We start from the raw sequence: 21,048 nt of genomic DNA on the forward strand, positions 1-21,048 counted from the left end.
TAAGCGCCTGCTGTGCATGTAAATATAGCAGCAGCTGACAGTTAAACAGATTTGCGTAGAAAGAGATTAATGGTAAAATGCGTCACCGCAACTGCTTTTAGAGCTTTATAACCAGTGTAGTTCTATTTGATTCCTCCGAAGGCTTACCAGTATGAAGGCTGGTGTGGCGTAGCGGCAGAAGCCCTGAGTTGGTCACCAGAGGGTTGCTGTTTCGATCCATGGAATCATCATTGGTCCCTTAAGACCTGCAGGAGGACTGTGTCTGTAGTAGGCTACGTGTGGATAATGAGTGAATAAAAGCGTCTGCTAAATTGCTGCTACTGAATATTTGAACAAGTGTAGATTACGGGTGTTTGTATTGACTGTATAAAAAGAACACCTGTATAAACGCAAACATTGAAAATACACTCCAGTGTCTGACTTGATGCTCATTGCAGCAGTTCTGCAAACTGGCCATATGATTTTTATTCAGATAATGAATGGTGATGCACCCGCCACACCCCTCCAATGCCACAACGCTCTCATTTCCCCAATGACTCGGTGGTGTTTTAATTTATGTGCCGCCTGTCTGGTTTGGATGAGACGAGCTTTTGCTGTCTATATCCACCTTATTTACTTATTTATTTATTTTGTTTTGCTGCCGGTTTGTAAGATCGCTCGTGTCCCTTCGGTTGCCTGGCAACGCGCGTGGCAGTGGGCGCTCCTGACCTTGCGTCCGCGACCGCGCGCGCTTAAAATAGACCCGGGGAGATTGACGTTAATTGAAAATAAGAAAAACGCAAGAAGAGCCAAGCGCCGTTCACACGGCTCGACGGGGAAAAGGGTGATATGTTGGATGGTGGGAACAATGAGATATGCGACTATTACAGTGCACGCTCGGATGCGATACCGGCTGAGCGATTCGGCAGGTGAGCTTAACATTTGCTTATTTATGGCTGATCTGATGCGCGCCGTCGGTTCTCCATTCAGGCAGCGGTGAGAACGAAAAGTCCCGAGTAATAAGAGCAATTTTCCGATGCTGGTGAATAAAAAATGTGGGTAGTTAAAAAAAAGCGCAAATTGGATTGTGTATGAGTGTATGTGGAACGCGTTTTGATTGAACAATGAACGCTGGTATAATGAATGCGCCGCATTGCTAGTATCTGGGAAATGGCTACGATAAAAGGATGTGGTTTTTGAAAAGGAAATATTTATCTTTTCTTTCTTTGATTTGATTTCATTATAACGGCATTTTCTTTCTCTCATCTGCAACATGAAAGCTCGCAATCGTAAGAGGGTTAGCAGAGAGCGAGCAAGAGAGAGAGAGAGACGAATTGGTAGAGAGAGGAAGAGAATTATCATTCGAATAACCTCAAAGCCATGATTTGCTGCATCTGGGCTGTGGGGTCTCGTTAATCATAGTCATTAGATGGCCGTAAGCAGTCGGCTTTGTAATTCTACTCAGACTACATCCATTTATTCGCATCTGTTTGAAAACACCTCTGCCAGCACCGTTATTTAGTTGTTCCACAGGCCTGTCTGCTAGAGGGACACTCGGGGGTCGAGCCGCTCTCCGCATGCATGCTCAATACCCGCTGATATATTAATCACGGGCGGCGCGTGACGCTGCGCGCGTGTGAATTAAAGCTGCAGTTCGTCACCTGTTGGAAAGGTAACGGCAGCGCACGCGGGAGTGCCAGTCAGAAACCAGTCCGTGTGGATGAATCCAGGAAGCGAGACCCGTACAGATTTCAAGTTGTCATGGTGATTTTACCATCTGTTGGCTCGGTTTGCTTAAAGCTTTCGTGTCCAAAGGCGTTATGTTGTATGTTTATGATACAAAACACTGGTATTAGCCGATTCGAGGGAAGGTTCGTGACACCGCAGGTACATTTTCACGAGCTCTTGTTATCGGATGTGAGGTGAATACTGAACCAGCCGTGTTTTATAATGAAATGCCCCCGCATAGTTTATTATCCGCACGCCATCCCGCCACTGCACCTTTCAGTCGGAGCTACGGAGGAGGAGGAGGAGGAGGGACAAGACTATTGGTATTCATCTCTCGTATGGTAGTCTCTTTCACTGTCCCTGCCGTGAGTCCGGGGAACACACACGCATACACATACTCACCCCATTCCTAGTGAATGCAGGAAAGAAGCGGTAGCCTATACCCTGTATCATTAAACCTGAATAGGCAATAGCACCAGTTTCATGTAAATAGAGCTGAATTTGCTAATTCAATGAAAGCTGACTTTTTCATTTAATTTCTCGCACAGTTATGTGGGGTAAATATCAAGGACCCCAATCTTGAAACACATCACTGGCCTGCGCAGCTGACCTGATTCAGGCGCGCGCCGTCTACTACCCCTGTCCGCTCGCTACTGGAAAATGGGCACCGAAATAAACGGACTCCCAGTATTCTCTCGATGGGCCTCCACGGTTCAGATTAACTGACCCACATTACAGGGATGGAGGAACCCAGAGCTAAAATTATTGACAGAAATGCAGGGCACACGAGAGCGTTTATTTGCATCTGCTGATATTCTACAGGTAGCGGTTCTCTTCAGCACCATGGACAGCGACAAGAATGAACAAACAGTAAAAGATCGGTAAAAGACCTAAAGGGCTGGTCCATGCTATACATGTCATACTACATGGCACGTCATTATATATGTTTTAATATATCAGATGACTTCATTTGTTCAACATTTTTAAAGATTGAAATATTTAGGCTTATTTCCATGCATTCAGCATCAGCATGTTAGGCATCATGGAAAATGTTCTTGTTTTTGTGTAATTTGTCAAGTTGAAATCTATGGTTTTAAAACCTGAGCTTGACCAGCGTTTATTTCTGAAGGTCAGGTGTCCTTAATTCAAAATACTTTACAGATTTCAGTTAGCTTCTGTGTAAGACCTGGTTTATTTTGCATTGGATTCTTTATTTTGTGTTTTTGTATTGTTTGCAGTTCTAAAGTTGAATTTACAGGAAAGGCAATTACATAAAATAGGTCATATAAGCTAACACCTGCTCAACACACCAGCGTTTTACAGCACTGTGTATGAAACTCGTTTCACACCTCTATGAGTGCCAGGCAGTAGATATCAAGGATTTTAGGTTCTGTACTTGAAGTTGATAGTGATTTTGTATTGCATAGTGCTTTGAAGCATTTAATGCATTTGTTTTAAGAACACTGTATTTACATTTACATTTAGTCATTTAGCAGACGCTTTTATCCAAAGCGATATATATATATATGTTCCTGGAATTGAATTTGTAGGGTTTTTATATAAATCTTGAATATTTTGATCATTTTATGTAATGTCTCTGAGATAAATGGTCTGTAAATGGTTGCAAATCAGTGCTTTTTTTTACCCAGAAAGTGTGTATTTCTGACAAAGCCTTGGGAAGGCTTACAGATTTGGCATTTGCGTGTTCTGTAAACAGTGCTTCAGGGACAGTGAGTTAGGAAAAAGGGGATTATTGAGCCCGATGTCACCAAGTTTGTCTTAAAAAACGTTACAGTTTATGTATCAACAGAACAGAATAATACATTTAGTGATAAAACTTTGGGGCTTTTCACAGATTAAAAGTTGTTAATAAAAAGTTGTTGATTAATAATAGTTCTGAATTAGTGCCCCATGAAATAATGCACATAAAATGCTCCATGTATAGACAATGTCCAGGCTAGCAAATTTAATCTTCAAGTTAAACTTTAAATCTGAGACACGGTAACTGTCTCAGATTTGAAGCATTTCAAATCTTCTTTATCCGGATAAAGAAGAAGTTCAACGCAATGCACAATTCCGTTTTACCTTAACAGTCAGATTCGTTGTTTCATATTGATTTAAAATAATTTATATGAATCTTTATGAGATTCTAGAATTTAAGCCATCTAAATAAAACAGTGGTTCTTTGGTGCATCACTTTAGACTGTCAGACCTCCAGGTCTGATCTTTGGCCAGGTTATTAAAGAAGGATGTAGATGTGAACTCTTGTTTTGTGGTTGGTCCTCATCGCTGCAGTGCAGATTAATGAATGCTGTGGGTTTCAGCCCGTCGGCTCTACATGCTGCCATCCCACAGCGTCATGCACGCACATTGATTTCAGATAAAGTAACTGCTCTGCGTGTTTGTGGCTAAGCATTGAATATTGATCCACTAGCACAACATGCATTCTGAACACAAGCACTGCACTATTAGACTTAAGATCCTCCCCTCAGAAGACACGAGATCCACCTGCTGTCCATGTCTGATCCCTCATGAGACTGAACCCACAGTGCTGGAGCTGTGCAAGGGTTTAGGGTTAAAGAGTCTCTACTTGCTATTTAGTGCAGGTGTGAATGTGATATGAACCACAAACTGTCTGTGCATCTGTAATTGAGTGTCCCTGCTTGCTTCCTCTCCCACATACACACCATTTGCTAGAGAGTTCATGTACACACTACTGTTTACATTTTGGGGTTGTTAACATTTTTGTCTCTTATGTTTCATCAAAATACAGAAAAAATATATTTTAAATAAATATTTAAATATATATAAAATATAAATATTTTATCATCTTATTTTTTTATCTGAATATTATTGAAAATTGCGGGGGGGTTTTATGATGCCAATGCTGAATTTTCAGAAGCCATTACTCCAGTCACAGTGTCACATGAATGATCCTTCAGAAATCTAAAATCTAATATGTTGATTTGGTGCTAAAGAAACATTTCTTATTGTCTTGCTGCTTAATAATTTTCTGGAAATGTAAACATTTTTTAAAGGATTTTTCAGGAAGATGAATCGAAAGTTTAAAAGAACAGCATTTCTTTGAAACAGAAATTGTTTGCTACATTAAAAATTTATTTTCTGTCACTTTTGACCAATAAATTTTTTTTTCACTGAATAAGTATTCATTTCCTTCAAAATGCCCTAAAAAGTATTTGCCATTCTTGACCCTTTTTTAAAATATTTTTGGAACTAACACAAGGTAACTTTTTGCAGATACTGTTATGAAGTCAGTTTCCCTCACATTCACTCAGGTGTCATTTATCATAACTATGATTATGTTCCACCAACCCAATCTCACACAGAATTTACGAGGTGGCAATTCTGAATTTGTACAGTGAGAATGCATGAAAGCATATGTTTTTTTGTTTTTTTAAGTAGGCATGAATCAAGGTCAAATGGGCATCGAAAATGTATGAATGAGATGTACAAATGTACAAAATGTACAAATTCAAACTAATTAGCCACCAATTTGACAAAACATAAAATAGTTACGAATTGCCATGAGAATGTGTTGGTTCCACTGATGTTTGACACCCAGAAAGCCTAAAAACATTTTGAACATGATGCCTATTGTTTTATAATGTTTATTTAGTTTTGTTGTTTTGCATTATAAAGTTCGTTTAAACTTCTTTTTATGCTTAAAAAGTGTGCTTGCGCTGTCTTTCTTTAAAATAAACGGGACTTGGTTTGATATTCAGTTATCCAATGCTATGACATTCATGCATTTTAAGTTTGACATTAGGTGTCTCTTTTTGGGGCCACTGTATGATGAGTCAAACTGTGTTTTCTAAAGGAATTATTAATATGGTTCATATTCTGACCAAAATGTATGTGTATACAGGGGCGTAGCCATCATTTCAGAAGTGAGGGGGACAGAAATGTTATATATATATATATATATATATATATAACACAGAAATGTTATATATATATATATATATATATATACTATGCGAACACACTTGCCCGAAAAAGTGCGGGGGACGAATTTACGTGATATTAAAAGTGAGGCGGACACGTCCCCTGCGTCCTCCGCGTAATCTACGCCCCTGTGTGTATATGTCTGGTGTTGAGAGGTTCTGGCTCTTACATCCTGTTTGTGTGTATTTCAGATTTGTGCTGAAAGGATCTGTGTGCTGGAAAAATTAACAGCATCACCTGCTGAAATCATCAACCAATATGGAGCACTTGATGGTGCACATCTGGCTGCGGAGATGCACACTGGATCTGCCTGAGTGTGTGGTGCATGTTTGTTTTTGAGCTCTAGAGTGAGATTGTGTCAAAGCAGAGAGTGTCACTGAGCTACTGACAGAGATTTATCAGTGTGAACGTGTGTGTGCTGTTAAGAAGGGACCATGTGGCACACACAGTCAGCAACTTACCTGCCGCTTACCCACCTGCTCTGCCGACCTTTGAACTTTGCTCTGTGTTGGCTGCTTGTGTGGTTGATGTGGTCAGTCTCCATGGCAACAGCACTGACCTACCAGCCCACAGTAAACACAGCACTTGGCAGGCTAAGGGGGATGCGGGTTGCTGTGGCAACGGAGGGTCTGGGCCCTGTGGATCAGTACCTGGGTGTGCCTTACGCTGCCCCACCTGTAGGAGAGAAGCGCTTCATGCCACCCGATGCTCCATCGGCCTGGTCCGGCATACGGAACGCCACCCGCTTCTCTCCTGTCTGCCCGCAGACTGTTCGCAATGCAGTGCCCGACATCATGATGCCTGTCTGGGCCACCTACAACCTTGACACGGTCGCTACGTACCTGCAGGAGCAGAGTGAGGACTGTCTGTACCTGAATATATACGTACCCACACAAAGCGGTGAGTACACATGCAAAATGTACACACACATTCCTTCATTCGTATACAGAACACCACTGGTTTTGGTTCTTGGTTCCTCCAATGGTTTCTCCCTCATCTACGTACTGTAAATATGCTAAGGAGTTTTTACTCACCACTTGAGGGTTTGTAGGGCACTATTTTTGCTTTTCTTTTCCATTTATGTGCTTTGTTTTCCTTTGAGGCAATGTTTTCATTCAGACAGTTCATGTTACTTAACAGATAAAAAAAAAATAAAAAATCACCAATTCAATTCCTATGTTGCATTTTAGATCTTCTTTTTATTGCAGAATATTTATCTAAAAGCTGTTGCATTTATATAAATGAGGATATATTGTAGTTTTTTAGTTGTGTTTAGTGTAAATTACTTTGATAAAAACACACACACACACACTATGTGCATTCAGGTAATTTTTGTTAGTTACTTTTGTTAGTAACTCTACAATAAGGTCTCAACAAATGCATAAACTACCATGAACTAGCAATGCTCAACATATTCTTACAGCATTTAACCTTTGTCAATTGTTAAACTCTGTTAAAATGTTCATGTTATTTCACCGTGCACAATTTAAAACAATAATGTTTTAAAATCTTATTCCTGTGACGGCAATGCATTTCTTCTTAAAATACTTCTGATGTGCTTATTTGGTGCTCAAGAAATATTTTGTGTTATTAACAATGTTAAAAACAATTGTTCTGCTTACTATTTTTGTGAAAACCTCGATAATTGTTTTAGGATTTTTGATACATAAAAAGTTAAAGAACAGCTTAAAGAACAGCAAAAGAATAGAACTCTTTTGTAACAATGTAAAAGTATTTACTGTCACTTTTGATCATTTAATGCATCCTTGCTGAATAGAAGTATTAATTTCTTTAAAAAAAATTGACTGTAGTTTACCTACTGTAGATCAAGACGGAAGCTGGCCAAGCTTCAGTTTCAAAGTTTCCCCAACACTGCAACACACATAATGCACCAACACAGAGTTTTGGTTGTAAAGTTGGATGTGAAAAAAATATATTCCACTGGAGCCCTGTAATGTTAGCTTAGAATCTCTACAGTCTTCCGCACATCCTCTCAGTTCCTGTGTTTCTAAGCTACTTCAGAAGCTTCTCTAATGTCAAGTTGAGTGCCCATGGCCAGATTCAACTTGAACTGAAGCAGCATCTGTGTCCACTGGAGTGAACGTTGAGAGCACTGTTTTGGCCTCTTTTAAAGGAAATAGTGAATTGCTCTTGGCAAAATGCTGAAAGCTTTATTACCGCAGGGTTCGGAGTGGGAAAATGAACCCTTGTTGCTATCACACAGTAATTTAGAGAGAAGTCCACTGAGCTTTTATACATCACCCACTTACGCACAACCCCCAACACACACAAACACACCCATATGTTTCTCTGCGGTCTAGTTTCTATCTGCTCATGTAATTTATCATCCCTCTGTCTCCTCTCTCTCTAGGTACAAAGAGAACGGGCGACATGTCAGCTGACACAGAGCGTTCAGAGGATGATGGTACGTCCTGTTTTCATCATTCTTTCAGATGAATTCATTTTTAATGTTTTTCCTATTCATTTTTTATCCCCTCGTGGTTAATGCGAGAGAGAATAATCTGGATGAAATTTACACAATGTTGCATCATTTTCAGGATAATTTTAGAAGGTGGTCCAGTGTATTTGCCCTGCACCTTAGGGTGGTTTTCTAGATATCAGCATCAGTATGATGAAATGCCCATATTATCAACCACTACTACTGTAAATGTACAGTTATTTTATATACTGTATATATATGTAGATAGTATTTCAAATGCAGTCCCATTACTAGATTTTGACACTTTCTCTTTTTAAAGTTTAAGCAGTAATTCAAGCTTATAATCATTTGTAAATTCATCTGATGAATAGACATTATTCACTTGCCTACCCTGTTATTTGTGAACACTGAATTTGAAGACAACCCTTCACCATGAAATGACTATAATCATTATAATAAATGAAACTTGTAGAAATTGAGTAATTTAAAGGAAGTCTCAGAGGCAGTTCTTGGCTGGTTACGTTGTTATTTTTAATCACTTGTGTTCTGAATGATGAGGAGTTAAATAGATTATTTAAAGCTGAAGTCTGTCAGTGGTGCAGAAGATCTCTGTGGAGATTTTAAGCAGCTGTGAAAAACACTTGAGAAAGCAGAGAGCCTCATGTTTTTTGTGCACTTCTATTTGTGTGTGCGTGTGTGTATGCAGGGCTTAGGGATTCTCGAGATGACCCGCGTCCTGTGATGCTGTTTATTCATGGTGGCTCGTACATGGAGGGCACGGGGAACATTATGGACGGTAGTGTGCTGGCCAGCTACGGCAATGTCATTGTCATAACCCTCAACTACAGGATGGGAATATTAGGTTTGTATCTAAAGGAAATGGTTTTTCTACTTTTAAATTTGGTCAAATCAGTTTATTAAGCTTAAATAAGAGGTTTATGAATTTTAAGTACAGCATTTTTCTGTTTTGGAGGAAAGATCAACATGCAAGGAAAGATACTGTCACTCTAAATGCAACACGTCAGCCATTATAAAAGCATCCAAGTCTTTAGAAGACCTCAATAATGTTTTATAAATGCTTTGGGGAACAGATCTGTCCATTACAGCTGCATTCAGAGAGAGTGCTGTTAATGTGCTTCTTTTATAAAGAGCTCTGATTCTGTTTAATCTCAGCGACTATATATATAGGTTGTTAAAATATTATATATATTTATATAACAACCTATATATATATATATATATATATATATAGTCGCTGAGATTAACATCAACCCACAATTTACATCTTTACATCCATCTAATGGGATCATAAGGTCCAATGGTTTCCTAGGAATGGAGATTGAGAATGAAGTCATGCTTTATGGATATATATATATATATATATTATAAAGTGTAAAATTGTAATAATTATAATATCTAGATTGGCTTATGGTATTTAGTCTATAAACACACTTATTTAGTAAAAACAGAAATTCACAAGACTGCTTATAACAAAAATGTCTGTAAATTGGCCTGTATTTAATTACTCCCTTGCATTATATTCCATATGCCTACATGTCTACATTAATAATATAATAAAATTCGATATGAATATCCTACATTTCTGCCACAATACCACAGTTACAGTTAGTGTTACTACAGTAAATCCATTGTAAATATTGGTGATTTGTGGACTGTAAAGTATTCTAACTGGATTGTTGTCGCACAATGTTTCTCCTGTTTTCTGCGTCAGTGTGGTTGAGAATGTCAGCGCTGTTTCATCTGGCTTTAAACTAGTTTAAATCACTGCGAGATCTGTGGTTTGTATCGGAGACCTCTGCTCCAAACTCAAACGCTTCGTAGTTCGCACGAAATCTCACAGCGCTGTTTAGTGGTCTCATGAAAACGTATTTGTTGTGAGCTCGCACTGCGCTGTCTTTAGTTATTACTTAAGTTATTACTTAGGCAGTAATAACGGTCTGTGTGGCGCGGATCACACAAGTTGCGCTTTTGGTGCGTTTATGCACTGAATCTTGCGATCCCATTTAGTATGCCACCCCCCCTCCGAAGCTCTGAAAATGCTCTGATAAAACAGCAAAGCTGAACCCTAAAACAACAATCATCTCTGAAAGAGAACAAACATCATCACCTCATGTTTACCATTACTGATGGCCTGTCAGTTGCAAAATAACCACTAAATTAAATAAATGCTGTTTGTTTGAAGTACTCCAAAACTTTCTTTCTCAGTGGCTGACTTTACAACAGTTAGATAAAGTCATCAAACCTCTTTTGTACCTGTTGCACAAATACGTGCCAAATTTTACAGGGTTCTGGTTTTGGGTGGTCTAGTTTTGGCTGGCTGGCATGGCCCAGTTAGCCCCTGCTGGTAGATGTCATACCTACACCACCTGATGATTTTCTTTCAAGCAAAGTATACAGTAAAACTAAACAACTGCCAATGAAAAAATAATTTGTAAAAAATTTGTAATGAATGGCTTTCTTTTGATATAACCCCCCTTGCAGCTACAGTATTTTTTATAAGATTTTCAGCCATTTTCATAAAGTTGTGAGGCCATATTTACTTCACGTTTCAAGGATTTTTTATGCATCATTACAAAAAAGGATACCCACAATCTCATAAGTGGTTCTGTTTCTTTAAACTGCAGTAAATTCTTCCTGTTTTCAGCTGTCAAAAACAGAGATGTTATTGAAAGTTTCACTCTCAAGATCACTGATGAGAAGTCAGAAGTCGATTTTGTCAAATCTTTCTGTCCTGTGTCTTTCCCTCAGGATTTTTAAGCACAGGTGACCAGGCCGCTAAAGGGAATTATGGTCTCTTGGATCAGATTCAAGCTCTACGCTGGATCAACAAGAATATAGGATATTTTGGTGGTGATCCGGGCCGTGTGACCGTGTTTGGCTCAGGAATCGGAGCATCCTGTGTCAGTTTGCTCACTCTTTCACACCATTCTGAAGGTTAGAGACCACACACCTCGAATAATATTAATCTTTAATTCATCATATAAACATACAGATGCAGTGAAATTATCTTCAGTGCTGTTCCGAACATTTATATTCAGATCAGAACATGACAGTGAGTGCACTTTCATAAAACTGTATTGAAAATATAAATTATACTTGCATAATGAATGAAGTGGTTGGAAAACAAAATGTCCTTTTAAAATCTGCTCACTGGTAATTAAGTAATTTTCTATAATGATATTTATTTAATTATACCCTATGTAACACCTTATGATAATCAGTTAAAGGTGTGTCTCTGTAAGGCACGTACAGTGTATTTTTGCAGTCCGTTACTGCTGAGACAGTTGCCTCTGCAACCATGACCACTGTCACATCTGAGTTTCCGTTACCACGGTAATTTCTGCTGTAACCATGGTAACCCGTCTCCTGCCTCATCAGCCTTATCCCTCTGTTGTGGGCCTCGAGTGTGTGTAGGTGTGTCTGTCACTGCAAGGCATGTGTGCAAAGTGTGTTTTAAAGAGATCAGAGCCAATCACACACACCTGCAGGGATATTGATCCAACATAATTGTTTTGCTTCAACGTACAGTATTGATAACACTCTGTCTCCCCTACCTGTCTCATCTCTTTCTCTTTGTCTCACTGTTTTGTGTTTCTCCCTCTTTATGTCAGTTTTTAAAATTTGCAGCAGATCCCCCCTTTTTCATATCTATGATTTTATGATCTAATTATATAATTTTATGCATGCATTTGCTGGTACATATATTTTTAGAAAACTGTGATTTTATACATGATGATTTTATAGCTCTTTCTCACTGAATGCATTTACACCCAGAATAAAACCCAGGTGCACTTATAAAAAATGTAGGGTGGATTCTAGGTGTATACTGTAGGGCAGCGCCACCGCAACTGCTATCTGTTTCCCAGAAATTCTGCTTTCTTATGGAAAACCGTAGCTCTGGTTTTGTCCAAATTGACTGTCACTACCAATTTTTTGCAATTATTGCTCCAGCAGAGAGCATCTCCGCTACATTCCTTTTTTTGTGTAGACTGCAGAACCAGGTCATCCCCGTTGAGCAGACATTTGATTTCAGTGTGTATAGAGTGAGGTCTAGGGTGGCATACTGCTCCTCCACGGTTGCTGTATCATTTATGTAGATGTTCAAAATGATTGGACTCAAGCTACATCCTCTTCCTGGAGCCTTAGTGTTCTCTCTCCTTCCTCGTCTTTTTAGCTTTGCTTTCTGCAGTTTTGCTACTCTGAAAAACACTGATAAGTCATTAGGATTTAAGCTCTCTTTAAATTATTCTTACTGTTCCAGACTGAGTGAAATATACAGTATGACTTCAAACAATTAAAAATCAATTTTACTGTTCACTAGAAAAGCTCTTCTGCAGACAAGGATAAATCTGCATATTGATGTGGATTCTGTTTCATTCGATATGACTGAACATTGCATTGAATAAAATTATATTTTCTACATGACAGCAATAAAGGGAAATTCACAGTTTCCAATGTGCAAAGATTACGTGTTAGGCACTAACTATATTTTTTAACATAATTTTTAAAACACATTGTTTTTGTTTTTTTAAGGTTTATACACCTGACAGTATTCTATATAATATAATATATAATAAATAAAAATAATAATATTAAATAATATAAAACAAAAATGTAAAACAAATAGAAACAACATGTTAATATCACACTTAATGTTTTTTTTTTTCCTCACAGTGTAAATCGGTCTTTAGACTTCATATTTGGGTCATTGGCAAAACTTTTGAAAACCCCTAATCTAAGACCTTTTGTATTTAGTTTGATAATAGCTGGCTCGAGTTTCACCCCCTGAAATTCACAAAAAAATTCAGCTCCCATCTGGTGGGTGGTGGGCATGTTTTACACCCAGTAGGGCATTCCAGTAGGATGTAGCTGTTGAAGTTGTTTCTCCACTGTTTCCCTGTAGAGTGATTTGCATGAGTCAGAGATGTATGCGCTGGTTATGGAAGGCTTGTCTTGGCGGAAATGATATGGTAGAACTGAAAAGAACTGAAATGCTTTAGTCTCATGATCAAGGTTGTTGGAACTTGTTTACACGACTTTCATGCAATGTCACCATAGAGTCATGACATGAGTTCATTACAGCAACAGCCCTGCTGGAGCAATCTGTGTGTAGAAGTGTCTTGCTCAAGGCCACAATGGTGATGACTCATGATTCATGCTTTGCGGAGAACATCTGATGATATTGGTGGACATGATATTGTATTCTAGGCCTATCAAGTTTGGGATTAGTGTCTCTGTAGACATGGTAGCTGTCAGATATCTACATTCACTGCCTCAGAGGTGATAGCTGAATGTGAAGTATTAAATCATTAAAAAGAAAAGTATCCACCACCGACCAGATGGGAGATGAACATCGTAGGTTGAAGCACAAGCCAACTGATCTTATATCATCGAACTGAATACAAAACTGTTAGTGCAGTTGAATATGAAGTGTTTTTAGACTAAATTAATCAGTAGCCATAATGGATTCAGCTGGAGCATTTATTATATGGTCAGGAAAAAATGCCACCATAAAAGCAAAGATGCCCCTGGAGATCAAGTGCCCCTTAATAAAAAAAGTTAATTTTTAACATTGAACCCAACAGATTGTTCGGCAGATGTAAGAAGAAATTTAAACACTGAGAGTGGAGTGGATGAGAAATATATAATGATTTGGCTGAAGGTTGTGAGGGTCACATAAAGATGGCATTAGTGAGTCTTTTAGAAAGCCCAGGATGTGGATGTACCCTTCTTTCATGACAGGTGAAGATACTGCAACTCTGCCCTTTACAATACAATACTAATATAATTGCTGATCTAGAATATTGGCATGGCATTTACTGTTTTATTTGCTTCTGACATTCTCTGTTCTCTCTCTAGGTTTGTTTCACAGAGCAATCATTCAGAGTGGCTCAGCACTGTCCAGTTGGTCAGTGAACTATCAGCCTGTGAAATACACACGTCTCCTCGCAGAGCGCGTTGGCTGTAATGTCCTTGACACACAAGTATGATGTTTCTTGTCATTTTATGAGTATTTTGAGTTATTAAAGAGATTTTTTGTGTAGAAACATGTCAAGTGAGATGGAAATAAAAGCTATACAGTTGCTGTCACACTATGTAGATAGAGTATGTGAAATTTCATTGGACATTGTAACACACGGGATCACAATTTACAATAAATAGCACTTAAAATGAGAAAATACTGTCCACAAATTTTGGGTGTTTAAGATGTTTTTGAAAGAAGTCTTTTATTCTCACCAAGGCTGCATTTATTTGATCAAAGATAATTAAAAACATTAATCTTGTGTAATATTACAATTTAAAATAAGTGTTTTCTATTTTAATGTATTTTAAAATGTTATTTATTCCAGTGATAAACTGTAATACATTTTTTAAAGGGGTCCTATTATGCTCTTTTACAAAGTCTTGGTTTTGTTTTAGGGGTGTACTAGAACAGACTCTCATACTAGGTTGTTCGAAAAAGACATTATTTTTCACATATTTTACATTATTACAACACCTCTCTCCCCAGTCTGGCATGAACGGCTCAAATAGTTCCTGTATCAAATGAAGACCCGCCTTCTGAAATACAAAATATGCTGTGATTGTTTAGCTGGGCCAGTGTGTGTTGTGATTGGCAGCACACGGCGCCTGGTCGGGAAATGTCATGCCCCTTACCATAGCCGCCTGCGAGCTTCAGTGTAAATATTGAGTCAAAATCAAATCAATCTGAGCGCTATTTAAACCCGGATGAGTGTAACCACTCTAAGTTCGTCTGCCTTGGGAAAGCTAGGAGCTAAGCACTCAGACATAGTGATAACACTCGTTGCCTTCTCTAGTGCAGCTCAACCAGGTCTCGTCCCATTCGTCGATATTTGTGATATCACAAATCCCGGAAAATATGCGTTGCAGTCCAAACGAGTTGTACGTTGTAGTTTTTTTAAAAGTGATTTCTGTTAAATAAAATATCTCCTTTTGAAGTGGACTTTGAGCTTTGTAACTTTGCAGATCTTTTTTATGCTCAAACAGCAACATTACAGACTAACTAAAGTTGAAAAAGGGAAAAAGCATAATAGGATTCTCCTTTAAGGATTCTTTGATGAATTGAAAGTTCAAAAGAGACGCATTTATTTGAAATAAAAATATTTTGTAACGTTATAAATGTCTTGACTGTCACTTTTGATTAATATAATGCATCATTGCTAAATAAAAGAATTAATTTATAAAAAAAAAAAAAAAACTAACTAACTTTCCTGCAATATATAAACTGTTGTTTTAAATCAATCTGTGACATTTAAATCTTCGATTGTTCGAATTTCTTTGCAGGTCACAAAACTTGAACGTTTGTATCAGAATGCAAATGTTCTCTGCATGTGCCTGTGTTTCTCTTCTACCATTTTTGCATAGATATGAAAGGAAGTATATTAATTGAATACAAAGTCAAGTATGACCACAAATTTAGTAGAACTACAGAGCATAAATGTTTAATTCCTCACACCTGCTCAGGATAAGGTTAGGGCCCATGATGAGTTAGCATTGTTTTTGGTTCCCAGTGTTTTGATTAATAAAAAATATTTCATTTTTAACTTAAATTTAGTGTCTACCTTTTTATGACTAGCAGTTTTTACCAGTGTAGGTGTGGAGGCAGATATAACTGTTGTTGTTGTGTGTGTGTGTGTGTGTGTGTGTGTGTGTTTTTTATGCAAACATGGTTGCATGTGTGTGTGTTTTATGCAGGATCTGGTCCTCTGCATGCAGAAGCGTAGCTACAGGGAGCTGGTGGAGCAGGAAATTCAGCCAGCACGCTTCCACGTGGCCTTTGGCCCTGTCATTGACGGTGACCTCATCCCAGATGACCCTGAAGTGCTCATGGAGCAGGGGGAGTTCCTTAACTATGACATCATGTTGGGCGTTAACCAGGGAGAGGGATTCCGGTTTGTAGAAGGCGTGGTGGAACCAGAAGAGGGCGGGGTTTCCGGCTCCGATTTTGACTTCACAGTATCCGATTTTGTAGACGGTCTCTACGGTTATCCAGAAGGGAAGGACACTCTCAGAGAGACCATAAAGTTCATGTACACAGACTGGGCTGATCGAGACAATCCCGAAACTCGTCGCAAAACCCTCGTGGCCATGTTTACGGATCACCAGTGGGTGGAGCCAGCTGTGGTGACGGCTGACCTGCACGCACGTTACGGTTCTCCAACTTTCTTCTATGCATTCTACCATCACTGCCAGAGCCCCATGAAACCTCCATGGGCGGACGCCGCACATGGCGATGAGCTGGCCTATGTGTTTGGTGTTCCGCTAATTGGTCCAACGGAACTCTTCCCCTGCAACTTCTCCCGTAATGATATCATGCTGAGTGCTGTCGTCATGACCTACTGGACCAACTTTGCAAAGACCGGGTAAAACAGAACACTCTCTAAAACAGCACAAGCAATACATATGCAACATTTTTGCAAAACAACATGCAATAATATCCTGTAGAATTAGAAATACAAAGCAACACAAGCAAAACATTATGAGTGATGATACAACATTCTGGACTCAAGGGAAAAAAAAATTGCAAAAAATATTATTTATTCATGACATTCTATAATCAGTTATGCAATGCCATAATTAATTATGCATAATAATGCATTTTGTCACAATACAAGTAGCTCCCATCTTATCCAGCCTCCAGTTAATGATAAACCAGGTGTGACTGGTAAATTAGTAAGCAGTCACTGTGACCTTGAAGTCGGTCACAAGGAGCATAGCAGAAATTGTGGGAGGAGCAGTGCTGAAAGTAAATTTCAATGTAAAACAGGGCATCAGCTTTTAACTCAATTAAACAGTGCCCTCTGGTGGAAAGAAAGAGGCATTATAAACTGCATCTGTAGATGACCCACTTAAACACATACATTAGCTCACAACAGGGATAGGTTTCATAAATCTTTTATATGTTTGATAATACTGTTATGTTAAGCCTATTATGCTCTTAGGCTGCATTTATTTGAAAAAAATACAGTAAAAACAGTAATATGGTGAAATCTATTTTTCAGCAGCCATTATTCCAGTCTTCAGTGTCACATGATCCTTCAGAAGTCATTCTATTATGCTGATTTGGTGCTCAAGTAACATTTCTTATTATTACAGTTGTGGTGCTTAAAATTTCTGTGGAAACTATTATACATTTTTTTTCCCAGGATACTTTGATTAAAGAAAGTTTAAAAGAATAGCATTTACTTGAAATATAAATATTTTGTAACATTATAAATGTCTTTACTGTCACTTTTGATCAATTTAATGCATCCTTGCTGAATACAAAATAATAAAATAAAAAATAAATAAATAAGTTTATTTAAAAATATCTTACTGTCCCTAAGCTTTTAAACAGTAGTGTACATTTTTCAAAATGCCTGAAAATTGGTTCCAGGTTTTCTGTTACATTTTGATACACTTTCATCAGCTATAATGTTAATTTTGCTAACAAAATTTATATGCCATTTCAGTCAAAGCAAAATGTAAAAAAATGAATTAACGTGGCATGAGGAAATATAAATTAAATTACTAAAAAAAATTTACTAATATCTTTTTCTTTCTTTCTTTCTTTCTTTCTTTCTTTCTTTATGTCCCCTAAGGGCAGTTGGTTTTACAGCAAGACCAGCATACAAAAAAGACAATTTACAATAAAAAAATTTCATTCAAAAAAAAAACAAAACAGGACAACACAAGACCAAACAACTACCTGCTTCCACCTACTCCCCACATGCCCGAATTTAGCAAAGAGATAGAAGTAGGAATAAATGAATGTTTGTACCTGTTACTCCTAACAGAAGGAAATTTTAACCGAGATCCAGAGGGTAAAAACTGAAACTCAGGGTAGAGAGGATGGGAAGTAACCACTAAGAGAGATTGGGCTTTTCTAACTACCTGGCGATTATATAGGTCCGGTAGGATGACTCTGCTGAACTCCTAAAATCTTACTGCTAGCTTGTGTTAACTATTTTCACCAATGCAGTCTTGGCCTTCACACTAAGACTGCCATACCAGCATAACATAGCAAATGTTAAAACAGACTCAATATAAGATTTGTAAAACAGAACCATCGGGGATCTATCAACGTTAAATCTGGACAGTCTCCGTAGACAGTACAGAAGTTGCTGGCCCCTTTTACCACCTCCAATATATACTGAACAAAACTATAAACGCAACACTTTTGTTTTTGCCCCCATTTTTCATGAGCTGAACTCAAAGATCTAAGACTTTTTCTATGTACACAAAAGGCCTATTTCTCTTATATATATAAACGCACTGTTTATATATTTCAGATGTAATTAATTAACTTTTTTTTTCTTTTTAAGGGATCCAAACAAGCCAGTTCCTCAGGACACTAAGTTCATCCACACCAAGGCAAACCGTTTTGAAGAAGTGACATGGGCCAAGTACAGTCCTCATGACCAGCTATATCTGCATATTGGGCTGAAGCCTCGTGTTCGGGATCATTATCGAGCTACTAAAGTGGCCTTCTGGAAGCACCTAGTACCACACCTGTACAACCTGCATGACATGTTCCACTACACATCCACCACCACACGGGTCCCACCTCTTCTGACCACACACAGCTCTCACAGTGGCACACTGCGCCCAGGGGGCAACAAGGCTCGTAACCCTGGCAAACAGCCTCCCCAGTCCACTGCACGCAGTGGGCCACTAGTCATTGCCAATCCACGTGATTACTCCACAGAGCTGAGCGTTACGATTGCTGTTGGTGCATCACTTCTCTTTCTCAATGTCTTGGCCTTTGCTGCGCTCTACTATCGCAAGGACAAAAGGAGTCGACAGGACACACCCCCTCAGCCTGCAACTCAGCGCCAGACCTCACCCAATGACCTCAGCTACACGCCCACCTCCATCTCAGGAGGTAACCAAGAGGAGGGGTCACTGTGCGACCCGCTCCGTTTGACCCCGGCATCATCTCCGCGGGATTATGCCCTCACGCTGCGCCGCTCACCGGATGACATCCCACTCATGACGCCCAGTTCTGTCACCATGACACCAAATAGTGGCACTATGACACCCAACACAGTAACCTTGACACCCAATAGTGTTACCATGACGCCCAACACCATTACTATGTCACCCAATTCTTTAATGGGGTATCCCAGCATGCACCCTTACAACACTTTCACACATGGATACAACTCCACCAGCCTGCCCCACCCACACTCCACAACACGTGTATAACATGCAACAGGCACTCCATGCGCTGACACAAAACACTCACATCCCACAAATCTTTACAACACAATCACAACGAGTGATTACTGTACACCAGATCAAACCAGTGCAAACTGTTTACCAGTATTCAAAATGATAATAGCAGGTGAAACCAATACATAACATGAGCACAATCACCTCTGATTTACGGCACTAGTATGAATCAGTACGGCCATCAGTATAAACCAGAACGAACAATATAAACCAGAAGGAAGTGTCACCGCAACACACTAAAACAAACAGTTTGGCTCAGTATGAATGCACTGCTTCACATCTGACCTTTGACAACTTTCACATTATATGAGCAGTTAAGAAGCACCTCTGTGGAATAAAATCGACAAAATGAGCAGATTAACTGAAGGTGAGCTGTAGTACCGCTGCCACCTCTAAGTGGTGCTGCAAGACTCTAAAAACCCTGCAGGTGCTTGATCCGCAAGAACAGTAGGGGGCGCTGGAGTCCCATCAGTGGTTCACCATTATGCACCAAGCAAGCACTTACTAAGATATGTAATAATAATAACCTGTAATAACAAACATATTAATGGCTATTGTACAGTATAACATATATTAACGTCAATGTACAGACAGCTTTTTTGAATGTGTCAGAAAAAAATATTTCTAATCGTTTTTAAACTCAGATTATATCCATAGCAAAGAAGGTCATTTGAAGCCCAGATTGATTTTGAATCCAACACCTTTTTTTCTTCATTTATAATCACAAAAAGGTGATACTACATTTTGTATACTATTTTATACCACCCCAAGATTTGTGTCTTGCTAAATGTTATCATTTTGTGAAAATGCTTTTCGATCATTTTAAATCTGTATTGTATCTGAGTTTGTTCGATATGTTTAGTGAAAATTGAAAAGCATTGAATTTTTGTTCTGTATTTATCAGTGATATGACATCACTCACGCTGTGATATTTCATCACTCACGCTGTGATAGGACATACAGGCTTTGCTGAGAATTTACGATGTTAATCTTTTCTATAAAACATGAATGTGGTGATTTGTACTGAACACAGGGCTTCTCTGATGAAGGTCGTTCTAAATTATCGTGTTTACCATGGAGCTGCACAGAGTTTGCACAGGGGATACAGTCGTGTTGTCATGGTGTCAGATCCTGCCAGATGGTTAGATTCTCCATGTTACCCATGCTGACCAACCCTGCCATGAGTTTTGTGCCAAATTTGCGATACAGTTTCCTTGGTAACCAGCAGAAAGTTTGTCTGTTAACGTGTTTGTGTGAAAGTTCAACAGCTTTATAAAAATAATTTGCAGTATTTACAACCATTTGAGTTCATCTGGACTTTGAAGAGAAAAGACAATGGCAACTGGATGCGTGGAGTCGGACAACAGCAGTGTGTCTCTCCTGGATGAGGGTGACCTGTGTGCAGCTGCTCAGGTCTGTCAGTACAACGGCTTGCAGGAGTCTGTTCTTTTATACTCTGTATATTTCTGCCTCAAATTTGCAGTAAATATTGAGTTTGCCTAAAAATCCCGCTTCTTGTTTATCAAGATTGATTTGGAGTCTGCAGACTGAAGTTTTTGGCGTGATCTCATGAAAAAGTGTCGCATTTAAGATATTTACAGTGCATTCAAGATAGGCCTCTATCGTGCCAGTTTGTGTTTCCTGGGAGCTGAACTTGAGAAAAATCTTAGGGCTACAAG

The 21,048-nt window shown here is 38.8% G+C and overlaps 1 protein-coding gene across 2 annotated transcripts; it reads left to right on the forward strand.

The window, feature by feature from the left end:
• The first annotated feature begins 749 nt into the window (after positions 1–749).
• Positions 750–20,110, forward strand: LOC107680388 (neuroligin-3-like). Of its 2 annotated transcripts, none has more exons than XM_016476260.1 (8): positions 750–908; positions 5,865–6,573; positions 8,045–8,098; positions 8,820–8,975; positions 10,883–11,068; positions 13,994–14,118; positions 15,851–16,518; positions 18,460–20,110. In XM_016476260.1, exons 2-8 carry the CDS (start codon positions 6,108–6,110, stop codon positions 19,340–19,342), a joined length of 2,538 nt encoding a protein of 845 aa, XP_016331746.1. In that variant the 5' UTR covers positions 750–908; positions 5,865–6,107; the 3' UTR covers positions 19,343–20,110. The 2 variants fall into 2 exon arrangements, with proteins under 2 accessions (XP_016331746.1, XP_016331747.1); XM_016476261.1 differs by lacking the exon at positions 750–908 and adding an exon at positions 2,039–2,072.
• Positions 20,111–21,048: the final 938 nt, after the last annotated feature.

This window comes from Sinocyclocheilus anshuiensis, unplaced genomic scaffold (genome assembly GCF_001515605.1).
Source record: "Sinocyclocheilus anshuiensis isolate Anshui unplaced genomic scaffold, SAMN03320099.WGS_v1.1 scaffold1262, whole genome shotgun sequence".
NCBI classification, from domain to species: domain Eukaryota; kingdom Metazoa; phylum Chordata; class Actinopteri; order Cypriniformes; family Cyprinidae; genus Sinocyclocheilus; species Sinocyclocheilus anshuiensis.